Genomic DNA, 17,038 nt, shown 5'->3' with positions numbered 1-17,038 from the left:
CTAACACAGAGGAGTGTAAGACATTTGTTGCACAACATTGACCAGTAATGAACACTCGACGAAAAAAGGAGATCCACACTCATTTTAGAAAAATGATCTTTGTTTGTACTTTATTTTAAGGCGAAGATCTTCGCATTAAGGTTAGTAAGTTCTTAAATAATACTCTTCACTTTCAAAAATCGACAGAGTATTTTCAGATCAGTTCAATGTTATCCTATGGGTAAAACAATAATGTGGTTTAACAGGAAAGTACCACACTTACAAATCCAGTCTTCGGGCCCAAAAGTCAGCAAGAAGCAATGGTCTGGTGAGTACCAATACTGCACCATTAGCGACACTGGGGCTGCTGGGTGCAGAGGTCAAAGTCTGAGTTAGATCCAATGCTTTCCATGGGAGACTGGGGGTGCCTGGAGCCACACTGCTTGCATGTTAGTAGATCAGTTACACAGGCCAAGTTTTGGGGGTTAGCACAAACACAGTGGTAGCCACAAAGCAGCACCAAACATACACCACAGGCGGCACAGGGGTGGCCGGGAGCACGGTGCAAAATCAGCGTCGGGCGCCCAATCCTTTTCAATTGAGTTTCTTCTTTCGACAAACAGGCTGCATGCGCCGCATCGGTGGTTGCTCGAGGGAGACCAACGACAGCAGAGCTAAGTAGAGATGTAGCGGGTCGCAGGGACACTGTTGGTTCATCTCACCAAGGCCCAGGTACTTCAGGTGCAGAGATGCCTTTTTGATGTCTGGGTCTCTTTACTGGAGCCTGTCACGGTTGGGGGGGACCCCCTGGATTCAGGCTGCAGGTGTTATCGTGGAGGTCAGGCGCGGCCAGCCAATGCTGAATGGGAGGTCAAGATCACTTGGTAGACTTCACTGAGTTGGTGGGCTACTCCGACTCGGACGTGGATGTTTGGCGCAGAGTCCTTTGAGTAGGTTTCTTCTGGATAGGTCCACAGGAGATTAGATTATTTTTCAAAGGTACCCGTCCTCCCAGGGTTTTCAGAGGTCGCTGGCTGCAAGACAGGATCTTAGGTTTGCAGACGCTGGAGACAGGTCGGTAGGGCTGAGCCAAGGCAGTCATCTTCAGTCTTCTCTGCAGGAATGTCTTCTTTATTCCTAAGTCATCGCAGATCTAGTTTCCATGTCTGGGGGAGCCCACTAAATACTAAACTTAGGGGGCGTTTTAGGGAGTTGCAGGTAGGGCCAATGAGCATCTTACCTAGGGTGACTACACCCACTATTATGCCACCCTCCAATGAGAGGGGACGCTGACCTAGCCCTGATTGGAGGAATCTCCTAATCTTTAAGAAGGAGGGGACTGAAAAGCGTTCTTACCTTCGCCTCCTCCACCTGAGGGGTGGAGTTGGCAGATGTAGTCTGAGTTTTCCAGCTGGTTTCCCACCAAAAGGTTGGAGGTGTAAGCCGGAGGCTGCCATCTGCTGCTAGCAGCAGAGGATGAGCATCACATTACAAAGGCGACAGGCCTTTTAAGCTTCCCCTTGGAGAACTGAGCCCATCCTAGGGGAGAAGGTATGACACCTCTGCCCGGGATTTGCATTGTTTCCGTTCCCAGAGAGCAGAGGCTCTCCACCCAGGGGTCTTGAAAGATGGCTGTGCATGGCAGACTGCCTAAAGTCAGTAAGTTTCACACCAGGGTCTGTATAGCCCTCTGAGTACATGGTGTAATAAATCCCACACTGGGATCAGTGTGGATTTTTTACAAGGAGCTGTTGGGTACCAAGCACTCCTGGGTTCAGTGTAGCCATCATGGTGCTGTGGAACTAGAGTTGTCAGTTCCCAGCCCATATACGCTCTGACTTCCCTGGCACTTACAATATTAAGGCATAGACCCAATATTGTAGGGGCATATCTGCTCATGCAGATATGACCACACCTAGGATATAGTGCACCCTGCCTTAGGGCTGATAAGGCCTGCTACAGGGGTGACTTGCCTATATCTTAGGAAGTGCTAGCTGACATGGCTCACAGTCAGTGTGCCATGTCAACTTGGTCATTTTTTCACCTCACCAGGGAATGCCAGTTGCAGGGGCAGTGGAATAGCCCTAGTGAGGTTGTCACAGGGGGGCCTCTTCAGCCTCCTTGCCATAGGTACCCAGAGTACAACTTACTAGGGACTTGCAGTGGGGCAGAAGTACCAACTGTGGACATGTTTGTAGGGAAAAAACACTGGTACTGGGAACCTGGACAGCAGGGACCCAGTACTCTATAGTCAAAGTTGATCAAAAGCCAGGCAAAAAAGTGTGGTTGGGATTTTGCTACAGACCCTCATTTTCTCACATAGACTAAGTCCGAAGGTAGAACCTTTGGGCGTAAGCTCCAAAAGTATCCTGCAAATGAGATGACCTCCCTGTGCGCAAACTTTTCTTTTCCAGCTCTGAGCTTACTCTGCTAAAATAAAGACCTCACTCAATTTCCCCATCTGACTTCGAAGGTACTTTGCAAGATACAGACTGCTGCCACGCCCCACTCTGAAGGATTTTGAATTCTATTTCAGGGCCTAAGTCAGAAGATAAAATCTTTGACCGGTAAGAACCAGCTTAGTGTATCCAACTCGCACTCCATTGCAGTCTGCCTGAAATTGCACCTAGGTTCCGGTCTGTGAACAGTGATTAATGATTGGCGCTTTACTTTATCTTAATGCCTTTTCTCTTCAATCTTTACGAATTCATATCTCCTTATATGATTTTTGTTGTCATTTTGTTTAAGCTTTTCCTCTTTTTTTTTTATTTATTTTTTTTACTTTATAACTATTTTGGTTCTGAACACATTTTCTCAAAGTTGAGCCTGTCTGCTGTATGCCATAGCTACAGGGGTTGAGCTAAATTTGATATATTTAAAGTTTGCCTGCACCTAATAGGTTAGTGACTTTATTACTTGTGGTGAACTACTGGCAACCCCAATTAATAATTCAAGCTTCAAACTTTGTGTTCACTTCCCAGATTCATCGATTTTTCGGCTTTGAAAAAAAATATGTTTTTAGAACTTTTACATGGGAAAAATAAGGTGTAACAATCCGATTTGGGTAACTGGGCACGCCTACTTAAAACCCCCGAACCTATTATTCGCCTCGTCTAAACATTCTGTCCGGATATAGGTTGAAAGTGGGGGCTGGACTGCAAGCCGTTTGAGACTAAATCATCCATAGTGGTGAATCCTGAGAAGTATCATATGGTTGGTATGTGAGATTATTCTGCCCGGGTTGGTGTAGGGTATGAATACAATGTGCCCATGAGCCAGAGAGAAACACACAGTTTTGCTCCAGGTATTTGAGTGAAGGAGAATGCCAAAATATGGCTGGCCATTCTGGATCTACAGCAGCTTATGTTTCTCACAAAAAAGATCTTCAGGTTGTTATCTTCTACTTTGAGAGTGAAGAATACCTAGTTTCCAGCACCCTGCAGGATTCTGGTTTCTATGTTCCTGGCCACAAACAGCACTGTAAGTGACTGCGATATGTCTTGATAGGAAAGATTATCACATCAGTTCTTCAGTTTGGGCTCCAAAATGCAAGCCTCCAGTGGTGACTTAAGAACATCAGGTATTTCCATATATTTAAAAGCAAAATCCATCAAGAAAGTAAACATCACCACTTAACTTGGGCCTGTCTGTGCAGGTCTAGTGAGCACCCAATAAGATCTGTCCTTAGGAGAATGAAAACAAAAATAGAAACTCTTATTTAGAAGCTTCATAAAGGAGGATACGTGCATTGTGACATCTTACACGTCCCTCCTAGTGGTGTCCTCCCCTTCGTTACGTAGTTCTTCATTGTTCCGCATATGAGGGAGCTATCGGAAGAACAAACAGACTGGAAACGGATGTAAAAAGGGGTGACTACAATGACTAGGTCAGACTGACCTCTGCTCTCAGAAACGATCTGTTGGTGCTGGGTTGCACCTGTGATGTCACTGTAGGTCTCTGGATCAAAGAACTGTGATAGCAGTTGCTTTTTTATCACAGATGCCTCGATGAATGGCTAAGGCCATGCTTCTTTGGGAGCTCTCTGTAGCACTACTTTGCCATCAATTAAAGGTAATTCTGCATCAGATTTTAAAATTTCCGAGCCACTTAAATCTACCTATGAACAGTTCAGCCCTGAATCCACGAAACACCCATCGCCCTGAAGGCAAGGACAGCTTGCGGATGTATCATTTCAAAAAGCAAACAAGAAACCAAGTCCCCATATGCTATGAATGGAGGCTCAGCACCTCTGCAAGTGGGCTGTAGACAAAGTTTCAATCTCCACAAAACACCTGCCAGGAAAGGCAAACTATTTATTCAACAAGATCAGAGACTGTTGTACTGATATAAGTTGGTCAGTGAACACTTGCACAGCATATTCTTAAAGTGAGGCAAACTCCTACTCAATATGTTAGCAACCAGACGGCCCCAAATTGCCACTCCTAGCAGATGCTGGCAACTATGGATATAGATGGAATAAGCAAGTTCAATGCTTTAGTATCAAAACTGGTGCAAGGTCCTCAAACACTTATTCATAGCACCAGCCTGGATGAAACAGTATGGTACAATAATCTACAGTGAATATTGGAAATCAGTCAAGCTGAGAAGAAAACCTGCATGGGTAACAAAGGAGAGATGCATGGGTGACAAAGGAGATAGAGAGAATTCCCTTATCACTTGGGTTGATAGTTTGTTTCCTGATTGAATGCAGTTTGGCCAACTGGATGATGCACATTCAAGAAGTGCTATGGATGCATCCACTTATGAGACTTTGTTCGTCATGTGACATCAGTCATCAGAGTTGAGTGAACCTCTGTTCTAGGAATCTACCCTCAAATACAGCAACTGGAGCGAGTTCACTCCACAGCCATCAGCGGGGAGTATTTATATTCCATATTTTTTAGTCACTGTTTTTCATAAGTAACTTTTTCTTCCTTTCAGACCCGTTATGCAAATATTTGAGATATTACTGTAATGTTTCAGTTTTATTGTACTTTAAACTGAATGCCTGATTTCTGAGAGTGCTTTTTGTGCTGTTTAAAAATGGTATTCTGAAATGTTGATGACTAGTTTCTGTTCATTCATACTGACTTTGTTTCAGTAGGTGAGTTTCAGAAATAATTAGCTTTGTATGCTGCAAAAGACAAGTGCTCATTCTTCTTTCTTTTCTAGAAATGGCCAAGCGCATCGCCAACATTCTCCGGGTGGTCTTGAGTCTACAGCACTCTCCTGAATCCACATCTGACCCTACCCCAGATCTCCAGAGAGTTCCACTACGCCTGCTTGGCCCCCACATTGGTCGGCTTCCCATGCCAGAGGACTATGCCTTGGAGGAATTGCGCAGTCTCACGCAGTCTTATTTACGAGAACTGACGGTTGGCAGTCAGTGACAAAAGATCAGCTTGCTTTGAAGTACTCTGCTTTTTACCATTTCTTAGTCTTTCATTTTGTGTTGCCCTTGATTAAGAGGTATATCATCCTCTCCCGGGCAAAGACGTCTGCCATTAGGATGTGTTCGTATTGTGTGCTGGGCTCCTTACCTAACAGACTTGGTTATGAAAGTGGAGAGAGCTCCATTATTCACACACATCCAACACACTTTGGCACAGTCAATAAAGCAACTTTTTTCATCACAGTTCTTGGCCTGCGTGACATCAGAGACAATGATTGTATACAGTGCTCAACTATTTTCTAAGCCTTTTATTGACTGCTCTTGCATATTTATAACTCCTCTTCTACAGCACAAAGGCCACATGACCAGAAGAACACACAGCGGCAGGAGATGTGATGAGGAATTTCTCACCAGAGAGATGGGAGAACCAGCTTTAAACTGTTTTTACAAATCCTTGCATGAAGAGGGTGTGCAGTGCTTTGAATTTTTTTTTTTTTTTTTAAGATGGAATTTTGTGAAAGAAAACAGGATTTCACAGCCGGGTATTAAGGACGAGTGTTTCACAAGAGTCATAGAATCCAATGTATTTACTTTTGTCTAAGCCAAATTTTGGAAGCAAGACAAGCCACTAATAAAATGTTCCAAACTTCACAAAAAGGATGTGTAAGGGTATTTTACCTTTTTGTTCTTGGGGGCCCATGTAATTACAAGGTAATTAAAACACTGGTTCTCTGTTTTGTGAAGTTGCTGCTTCTGGTGCTCTAGTGTTGGAAGACCATGCGTCCTCTGACTTGTCTTGCTCCGAATTCATTGTTAGGAAACTTTGTAAAAGCACCATAATATAAGAAGTAGAAGTAAATTAATTTCATCACCAGACTAGACTGTAGGCTCACCTTCCCCAGCCTCACCTCTTCAAACTAACAACCTGGTCTGATAACTTTAAGAACCTGACTGTTAATGTGGCCTGAATTTTTCTGATCACCTTCCGGCCTTGCATTTTCAGCAAACTAGTCTTATTGCCAGGGGCTGTTGGAGATCTGACCACTTTCCCCTCGCTCCTTCTATACAACCTCCATCATTGCAGCTGTGTCCCCTTGCATGGAGGCATACATGATTGTGCATGCCCTGTCACTCAGTGTAGGGATCAGTGCATCTGTTCCAATGGAGGAGAGGGGGATATGCATGGGGAGTGTTACTGGCTTGACTGCATGAGTTGACCCAGTAGGTCATCGCTGGTTAATGAAATATCTGAATAATAGTCAATGCTACTTCATAAGGGAGCAGGGCTTTTCAGCTAGTCTTAAATGGAAATTTTTTGATCTGAAAGGCCATTGAAACCCTCACCTGTGAGTTTATTTTAGTGAACAAGAATCTCTGCACTCTCCTGTCTGGTGTTCAGTTGACCACACCCTAACCGTTCAGTCTAAATCCATTTGTTGAAAAATGTGTATATTTTTTTAGGTATACAATATAATGCTCTTGTTGTATTTTTATGGTATGGAAATATTGTTTGTACACAAGCAAAATGTTAAATTTGTCTTGTTTGTGTGAACTTTCTTGTTAATGTTAGAAACTAATGTGTACAATGTTGTTGGAATTGCTATATTTTTTTCTTGAAGAGACTATCTTTAACCCTGTTGATCTATTCCTAGTGTCTGGGCAGTGTCTGCCTACGTCCAGAAACAATCACTGCTAATCTGTGTATGATGCACCTTGACCAAGTTGCTGGTATTGATTCATTAAGGGAGCATATGCATGAAGATTATGTAAAAAGGTTTTTATTAAAACAGCCAAATTATGACTAAATCCTAGATTTTGCCCCATCTGTTTTTGAGAAACCTGATATTTTTAAAGAAAAGCAAATAAAACATTTATAACATTGTCTCTTAATTGAATTGTGATTTCCTTTGAGATTGTATGCTCATTTAGATCCTCTGCTAATAATGTGAACATACAATTTCAGTACAATAGACAGCCTGAAATAGTTTCCTGTGCGAAGAAAAGCAGGAGACCTCAGTAAGATTAGTTCTCCAGTATTAGGGGTGTCTTTCATAGATTCACATGCCTGAATCATTCCCCGTCGTCGGAGTGGGAGTCCCACGGTACATAAAAAAGCAATAAAATGCTATAAATATATAGTAATACCAATAGAAAAGAACCAGGAAGTAACACAGCCAATGGTACAGTAGGCAAAAACTTCCCATCTATGACTATCATAGTCATTTTGTATGGTCCAAACTACAGCCAATCAGGCGCTAGCACCCACCAGAATGTTCTCCCCAGAGGCTCAGGCTCTCAGATTTTCTACCGCACGTCGTGTGAAGGGAGTCTCCCTGAGCTCTGCTCAGTTTTTTCAATTCCTACTTCATCTGTGTCTTCTCTTCAGGATGTCTTCAAAGAAATCTCTCTTCAGAACCTGTGACTGCTGTGGTAAGCCTCGGCTTTTTGAGAAGGATCCACACAATAAGTGTATTTATTGTCTCTACCCAGACCACCAGGCCTCTGATTGTAAAATCTGCAGAAAAATGCCTCAGAAGACTCTCAGAGATAGAGAGGGTCGTTTACTGCTGTGGTTGAAGAGGCTAAAGGATTCTCCAAATCCTGTTTCAGAAGTAGGCAGTGTCACATCTGCTTCCACTTCAGCCTCCAGGAAGAGATCCGCGCCTGAGGAAATGTCATCTCCCAGGGCTAAGCTGTCTAAAAAACAACCACCTGCTAAGGGACTGGATCAGCCTTCCACTTCTCAGGCTGTCCCCACCTCCAGGGGCATGGAAGGCGCTTCTGCTTCCTCAAAGGGGAAGAAACTCAAGCTTCCCTTATCTTCTGACAGGATTTTACCACAGAATCCATCTCCGTCTCCTGTGAAGTCTTCTTCAGCTTCCTCGTCGACGAGGACGACGACCTCAGTGACATCTACGGTAACATTTTCGTCTCCTAAACCTAGTATGGTTATGTCCTCGTCTACGGCATCTCCAACGATGGTTTTTGTTTCTGTGAGGCCTATCTCGTCGACGTCCGTCGTCGACGCCTCGTCGTCGACGTCTTTAAAGGCTTTACCGCCGACGAGAAAGACTCCGTCGACGAGCTCTTCATCAGGCTCTACGCCGTCGACGAAAATACCGCCGTCGACGAGGAGTGACTCGACCATGAAGACGGTCCCGTCGACGAAAGGTGTCCCGTCGACGAAGAGTGCCCCGTCGACGAAGAATGTTCCGTCGACGAAGAGTGTCCCGTCGACGAAGACTGTCCCGTCGACGAAGAGTATCCCGTCGACGAGGAGTGTCCCGTCGACGAAGAGTGTCCCGTCGACGAAGAGTGTCCCGTCGACGAAAGGTGTCCCGTCGACGAAGAGTGTCCCGTCGACGACGAGTGTTCCGTCGACGACGAGTGTTCCGTCGACGACGGGTATCCCGTCGACGACGACTATTTCGTTGCCGAAAAGTGTCCCGTCGACGAGAGGTGATCAGTCGGCGACAAATCCATCGACGCCGCAGTTATCCTCATGCACGGCACTACAGGTGTGGTCTCCGTCGACGGTGTTCTTAACACCACGCCAAGCAGCAGAACAGCTGCGCAACACTGTAATGAGCCTTTCACCCCTGCGTGTTTCACCTCACAAGGTGTCCTCTGAAGTCCCAGACCAACTACTGGATTCTGACAGTGACAATGAGATGGCCCAGAATACTTTTGGACAGGCCACTAGTCCATCGGAGTTACATATTAAACTTCAAGATGATGAATATGAGGATCCTCACACTCCTGCTGAGGTATCGATGCCTGTCACTACCCCGGTTGGTCAAGTGCCTTTGGATTTAATATCCAATTTACAACTTATGCTGGACGATTACTATCGGAGGTTTCCACCTTCGGAATCGGCAGGTTCTGGACAAGCAACTCCAATTTCGGAAACGCCTCCACCCGTGCTCCCATCGGTGGTCCCACCTTCACACCCACAACCTGCTCACGAAGAGGACCCGCAATCCTCGGAAGATGACGACCAACGGGAGGAAGGAGAAGTGGATGATTTATCGGAGTGGGAGGACTATCAGGTCCAATCTCCTTCTACATCTCCTCAGACTGCGTCGGCCTCCCCTCCTGTTGATGTAGCAAATTTCCACTTGCTGATGGAGCGTGCAACTGCACGTTTTCATATGAAGATGGAGCATACTCAACAAGAATGTTTCCTTTACGATTTTAAAGATCAACCCAGACGACAAATTAAAACAATACCCATTGTGGAATTCATCTGGAAGGAAGGCGTTAAGGTGATGTCAACACCGGCTTCCATTCCTCCAGTTTTGCCAAGAATTGATAAGAAATATAAAGCTCCAGACAAGACGCCTGCCTGTCTCATTGGACAAGCAAAACTTGACTCGGTAATTGTCCAGGCGGCTCAGAAAAGGGCCAGAAATCCGTCCTCTGCAGTTACGGCACCACCGGATAGAGATGGCAGACGCCTAGACTCAATAGGAAAACGAGTTTCCACCATGGCTGCAACAACTGTCCGTGCTGCTAACGCACTAGCCATCTTAGGTCGTTACGACCGTCAAATGTGGTCCGACATCTCACCATTTATCGACCTACTCCCTGAGCCATCCAAGGCAGAAGCACTCCAGATTCTCCATGAAGGTCAAAGGACCTCTGAAGAGATAATTGATTCAGCTGTTGATGTGGCATCTACAGGTTTTCGCCAATTAGCAGGGGCTGCGGTTCTCCGTAGACAAGGATGGTTACGTTCCACGGCCTTTAGACAGGAAGTGCAAAACCGAGTTCTAGACATGCCATTTGATGGCGAATATTTATTCGGCCCCGAGGTAGAAGAGGCCTTACAGACTATCAAAAAGGATACCGAAACGGCCAAATCCTTAGGCACTCTACAATTTCACAAACCGCCCTTTCGAGGAGCGAGAGGACGAGGAACGTCCTTCAATAGAGGTGGATACCAGCAACAACATCAACAATCCTCATACCGTCAGGGTAATCAGCGCTACCAAAATCAGCGCTACCAGTCTTATGGGCAGAAAAAATCTCAATACACCCCAAACAGGGGTAGGACAACATACCGCGGCAAGGACAAGCGACAATGATACTCTTCACCTGCCACCACCGTCCTTTCACCCTCTCAAAAGACTTGGCGGAAGAATCTCCAAATTTTACTCCAATTGGCAGTCGATAACAACGGACAAATGGGTCCTGGATATTGTCGCCAGGGGCCATGCCCTAGAATTCGAAAAATTTCCCCCAAATGTACCGCCAAAGGGCCCGCCTCCAGCTCACCTGAAGGAGCTGCTTACCCAAATCAAAATGATGATACAAAAAGGAGCTATCGAGAGCGTTCCTCAGAGGATGAGAGGACTAGGATTCTACTCCAGGTTCTTCCTGATCAGAAAGAAGAACGGGGAGTGGCGCCCGATCCTCGACCTTCGAGCATTAAACAAATACCTAAGGAAATTAACTTTCCGGATGCTCTCTCTTCAAGAAATTTTGCATCTTTTATCACCGGGAGATTGCATGGTCACCCTAGACCTCCAGGATGCATATTTCCACATCCCCATCCTACCTCGCCACAGGAAATTCCTTCGCTTCAGGGTGGCTGGCAGGGACTACCAATTCAAAGTCCTTCCTTTTGGACTACGGTCAGCTCCAAGAGTTTTTACGAAGGTTTTAGCTCCAGTAGCTGCGCACCTCCGGCTGGAGGGAATACAAATTTTCCCATATCTGGACGATTGCCTTATAAAGGCCAATTCTCATGGCACCGTTCATCGTCACCTTCACCAGTGTCTCTACCTGTTTCAGTCTCTAGGCCTGACAATAAATTTCTCCAAATCCCAAATGCAATCGTCTCAAAGAATAGCATTCTTAGGAGCAATGTTGGACACTCACAAATGCAAAGCCTTCGTCTCCAAGGAGAGACAAATGAAAATAATTCGGCTAGCACAAGATCTCATGCAAAGAAAGTCAGCTTCTGTCCGACTATACAAATCCTTTCTGGGGATGGCATCGGCTTGTATTCCATTGCTTCCAAATTGCAGACTTCAAATGAGGCCGCTCCAGGAGGAACTAGTACTGCAGTGGCAACAGGTTTCAGGCACTTTCGAGGACCTCATTCAAATCACAACACTCATGAAAGAGTCTCTCCTGTGGTGGACACAGAAATGTCATCTCAGTCAGGGTCATGCGTTCCTTCAAGAACCACCAAGTCTCACCATCACTACAGATGCATCCCTCGAGGGCTGGGGGGCTCATCTGCAAGGCTTCACGATCAGTGGCAAATGGACTGTACAACAGAAACGGTGGCACATCAATCGTTTGGAACTGAGAGCCATTTTCCTTGCCCTCAAGGCGTTCTGTGCCATCATTCAGAACACCAATGTGTTGATAAGAACAGACAACACAACAAGTATGCACTACGTCAACAAGCAGGGAGGAACTCGATCTCTTCTCCTGTCTCAAGAGGCGCAGGAATTATGGACATGGGCTCTTCACCACAATGTACAGTTACATGCGGTGCATGTTCCGGGAATGGAAAACGTCCTTGCGGATGCACTCAGCAGGACCACAATCACCAACCACGAATGGGAGCTCCACCAGAACACAGTGGACCACATCTTTCATCAGTGGGGTTGGCCAGACCTAGACCTATTTGCGACAAGTACCAACAGCAAATGCCTGAGCTTCGCCAGCTGGCACCCCCACAAGAGTTCTCTGGGGAATGCATTCTCCCTCGATTGGTCCCTGAGGTTTGCGTACGCTTTCCCACCGATTCCATTAGTCCCCAAGGTTCTGAGGAAGATGAGGAAGGAACCTTGCCGACTGATCCTGATCGCGCCCAGATGGCCGCGCCAGTATTGGTTTACAGAGCTCCTCCTACTATCAGAGATCAAACCAATTCAGTTACATCCAATCCCGAACTTGCTCAGTGTTCAGGAAGGTCAAGTCTTTCATCCGGACCCAGCATCGCTGAGATTAGCAGCTTGGCTCCTGAACACCATGAGTTTGCACACTTGAACATCCCAGCAGACTGTAAAGAGGTGTTGGCCAAAGCTAGAGCACCAGCAACCATCAAGACTTACAGTCTCAAATGGAAACGCTTCTGTATCTGGTGCCGTTCAGCAGGTGTTCACCCTTTTTTGGCAAAACCTGAGGAAATTCTTCCTTTTTTCTTGCAGTTGGCACGAACAGGTCTGTCCCATGCTACTTTGAAAGTATTTCTAGCTGCAATATCCAGATATCGACAGGATGGGTCCAATTCTCTGTATTCATCAAGAATTATTCAACAGTTCTTTAAGGGTCTCTTTAGAATGTTCCCTCCAGTACGTCGTCCACCTCCTTTATGGCATCTGAATGTGGTTCTGGGTCAACTCATGCGTCACCCATTTGAGCCCATCCATCGAGCTGACTTGAAGTATCTTTCATGGAAAGTATCACTGCTTTTAGCCTTAACATCCGCCAAGAGAGTTAGTGATATCCAAGCTTTCACTGTTCATCATCCTTTCCTCCAATTCACTAGCGATTCTGTAATACTTCGCACCAATCCCAAATACATTCCGAAAGTGCCTTCGGATTTTCATTTGAACGAACCTATTGTTCTTAAATCATTTTTTCCAGACCCGCAAACTCCTGCGGAAAGAGCTCTACACTCGCTTGACATTAGAAGATGTCTCAAATTCTATCTACAAAGAACTTCTGCTGTACGCACCTCCGACCAGTTGTTCATTACCTACGGTGCGATTCGTAAAGGGCAGGCAGTATCAAAACAGACTATTGCAAGATGGATATCTGCTGCCATTGCCTTTTGCCATGCACAGGCTGGGAGACCGTTACCATCTGCGCCCAGAGCGCACTCTACAAGAGCAGTCTCCTCATCTACGGCCTTATTTGCTGGAGTCCCACTTCAGCAGATCTGCAAGGCGGCGACTTGGGCAAGCCGCCATACCTTTACCAGACATTACTGTCTAGAGTCCATCAGCGAGGCTGATACTTCTGTGGGTCGAGCTGTTCTACGGAACCTGTTTCATTAAGGTGAGCCTCTGTTTTCCCACCTCCTTGTTTCTGCTGTCAGACGCTTCTTAGGTTATGTTTTCACATATTTTCTTGATTGCATTATGTTATGCTTTATATGATATGTGTTTATTCACTTCGCATTGTTATTTACATTACTAGCGGACAAGCTAGGTGTTATGAGCGTCTGTTCAGCAAAGATATGTACTGCTAGCTACTCTGATTCAGGCATGTGAATCTATGAAAGACACCCCTAATACTGGAGAAGAACAATAGTTACTTACCTGTAATCTGTGGTTCTCCAGTATTGGTGTCTTTCATAGATTCACATGCAACCCGCCCACCTCCCCTCAGAGGCTTTTAGGCTATTATGGTTACCTTCACTCCTTGCGAGAAAATCTGAGAGCCTGAGCCTCTGGGGAGAACATTCTGGTGGGTGCTAGCGCCTGATTGGCTGTAGTTTGGACCATACAAAATGACTATGATAGTCATAGATGGGAAGTTTTTGCCTACTGTACCATTGGCTGTGTTACTTCCTGGTTCTTTTCTATTGGTATTACTATATATTTATAGCATTTTATTGCTTTTTTATGTACCGTGGGACTCCCACTCCGACGACGGGGAATGATTCAGGCATGTGAATCTATGAAAGACACCAATACTGGAGAACCACAGATTACAGGTAAGTAACTATTGTTCTTATCTGAAAGAGACACGTTAGTGATAGATTCTTTACCTTAGAATATCCCCAGGCGTCAAACTGGATCCGGAAACTTTTGCGTAGCAGTACCCTTGCGCGTCGGTAGGCGTCTGCGGGTCCGTCGTAGGCGCCGTGATGACGTCGTCGGAGTACTTAGACGCCGCCTCCGCGTGCTGACGTCAGTTATTCTTTTTTCCGCACCAGCAAGCGCAGATCTCGAAAAAGCAGTAACCCTTAGTCAATTTTTGACTAACTTTTTTTGGATCATTTTTGATCATTTCTCGAAGTCTTACGACTCCGATCGGTGCCGTAGGGATGCCTGGTTTCAAGCACTGCAAGGATTGCGACCGCACGATGTCGGTCACGGATCCTCACCACCTGTGCCTAACTTGTCTAGGCGTCGACCACGACAACAAGGCCTGCTCCGACTGCCGGGCCCTCTCTTCGAAAGCCAGCGGGAGCGGTCACGCAGGGGACTCGAACTCCGGTAGTCGGCCCGCGCCGTGAGAGGTCCCGGTCCCACGGGAGTTCGAGGGACAGGTCGCGGGCTCGGAGCCACCACAGTTCCGAGAGTCGGCACCACTCCTCCGGGTCGAAGTCGTCGTCCGGTAAGAAGCACAAGAAGTCGAAGAGGCGTCATCGCTTTTCTGACTCCCCCGACGCTCGCGCGATGCGGCCGGGGGTTTGGGTGACACTGCCCACGCGGCTCCTTCGGAGTCGCGGGTGTCGCGTCCAGCTCCACACCCTCCGGTCCCTGGGCGAGACGCAACGCGGGTGGAGATCGAGCGCTTCCTCATGGCCATGAGGTCCCTCTCTCCTCCGACGGGCTCCGCGGCGCCTTTGGGCCCAGCGGACGCGTCTGGGGCCCCTAGCGGGTCGGGGGCTTAGGCCCGACGCCGTCGGGTGCTTCGGCCCCGACGCCGCCGGCGCCGTAGGGCACCACAGTCCCGACACCGCCGGCGCCTTCGGGCCCGACGCCGCAGGGTCAAGCCGGTGGACCTTACGACCCCCCCGGCGTCGGTCCGTCAGATGTCGCCTCCGGCGCCGTCCTCGGGCGGTGCCGCCCCCGATGCCTCCTTCGCTCCGGTTCTGACGTCGGAACGGCGCCGCTGGGCGCCGCTTCCGACCGCGTTTGGAGATTTTCACTTCTATGAATCGGCCCCATTGATTGAAAACCCTGAGTATCAGGAGATGGGTGATGAGGAGGATTGGGAGGGGTCTGAGGACCCTCCGACCCGGCGCCGCTTCCGACCGCGTTTGGAGATTTTCACTTCTATGAATCGGCCCCATTGATTGAAAACCCTGAGTATCAGGAGATGGGTGATGAGGAGGATTGGGAGGGGTCTGAGGACCCTCCGACCCGAGACTGTCAGTCTCAAGAGGACTGGACAGGGGAACTTGGGGAGTGAGTGGCCTGGACACCTCTCCAGACACTGGTTTTGTCTCCCCTCCTACCATGGCTTCGGAGGAGGGGGCAACCTATAGTGTGGTGTTGAGGGCTGCCAAGGCCTTGGGCCTTGAGCTCCCCGTCGCGGCCGTGAGGACTAACCTCCTCACTGAGGTCCTTAAACCGCAGTCAAGCTCAGCCGAGCCTCTGCTGCCCTTTAATGAGGCCTTGACCGACGTTCTTTTGGGCACTTGGTCCAGGCCCGCTACGGGTTCGCCCGTAGATAGGAATGTGGCCAGACGCCACCGCCCGGCCCCGGGCGACCCAGGTTTCCTGTCCACCCACCCCACCCCCGAGAGTCTGGTCATCCAGGCCTCCAATTCCCAGACCGCATTCCCGTCGGCTCCGCCGGACAGGGAATCCAAGAGGTACGAGCAGTACGGAAAAAAGATCTTCTCCTCCCTTAGTCTGGGACTGCGGTCTTCCAACACTGCATGCCTCTTGGGCCGCTACACCCACTCTCTGTGGGAGACGGTTGCGGAAGTGCTGCCAGAGTGTCCGTTGGAGGTACGGGCCAAACTCGGCCAAGCCCTTGTGGAGGATCAGGATGCAGCCAAATATTCTATCCGGTGTGGGCTGGATACCACCGACTCACTAGGTAGAGCGATGGCAACGACGGTGGCGGTTAGATGCCACGCCTGGTTGAGGTCCGCCAACTTTTCGGCAGATGTCCAAAACACTCTGATGGACATGTCGTTTGATGGCCGTCGCCTTTTTGGCGACAAGGCAGACCATCCGCTTGATCGCTTTAAGGACTCCAGGGCTACGGCCAAGTCCTTGGGCCTCTAGGCCCCGAGCCAGCAAACTGGTGCCTTTCGCTCCTTTCGTGGCCAAGGAAAGGGCGCCCCCACACGTGCTGCCAGCCACACGCCGCAGACTAACTTCCAGCGCGGTGGCGGCCGTGGAAATCGCCGTGGAGGCGGTCGGGGACAACGGCGAGGCCAGTCCACACCTTCCCCCGCAGCATCCGCCTCTAAACCCTCCTAGTCCGTGCTTCTCGGCCCATGTGACGCCAGTGGGGGGCAGGGTTCGCCATCACCACTCTCACTGGCGCACTGTCACTTCGGACAGGTGGGTGCTGCAGATCGTCCGGAGGGGCTACTCCCTCCCCTTCGTGACGACCCCTCAAGCCATGCAACACCACCGCGTATCGGGGGATCACTTGCGGCTTCTGCAGGAGTACGTTTCGGTCCTCTTGGCCAAGGGGGCCATCGAGCGCATTCCTGGGCCAGAAGTAGGACGTGGTTGCTTCTCCCACTACTTTCTGGTACCCAAGAAGGGCAAAGGGGGCCTACGCCCTATCTTGGACCTACGGAACGTCAACGGCTTCCTCCGGAAGGAGAAGTTCAAGATGCTGACTCTGGCTCAGGTCTTAGCTGCCCTAGACCCTGGAGACTGGATGGTAGCGTTGGACTTGCAGGACGCTTATTTCCACATCCCCGTCCTGCCGGCCCACCGGCGTTGCCTGCGGTTCACGGTAGCCCACGAGCACTTTCAGTTTACCGTGCTCCCCTTCGGC

The 17,038-nt window shown here is 48.4% G+C and overlaps 1 protein-coding gene across 2 annotated transcripts in view; it reads left to right on the top strand.

The window, feature by feature from the left end:
* NUP98 (nucleoporin 98 and 96 precursor) overlaps positions 1 to 7,255 on the top strand; it is a 944,939-nt gene extending 937,684 nt beyond the window's left edge. For both annotated transcript variants that reach the window (XM_086933760.1, XM_086933759.1), the window contains exon 33: positions 5,152 to 7,255. In XM_086933760.1, the coding sequence (XP_086789886.1) occupies positions 5,152 to 5,369 (218 nt within the window). In that variant the 3' untranslated portion in view covers positions 5,370 to 7,255. The remainder of the gene's footprint in view (positions 1 to 5,151) is intronic.
* The last annotated feature ends 9,783 nt before the right edge of the window (positions 7,256 to 17,038 follow it).

The sequence above is a fragment of the Lissotriton vulgaris genome, chromosome 8, assembly GCF_964263255.1.
Source record: "Lissotriton vulgaris chromosome 8, aLisVul1.2, whole genome shotgun sequence".
NCBI classification, from domain to species: domain Eukaryota; kingdom Metazoa; phylum Chordata; class Amphibia; order Caudata; family Salamandridae; genus Lissotriton; species Lissotriton vulgaris.
This window is presented reverse-complemented; position numbering and strand designations above follow the sequence as displayed.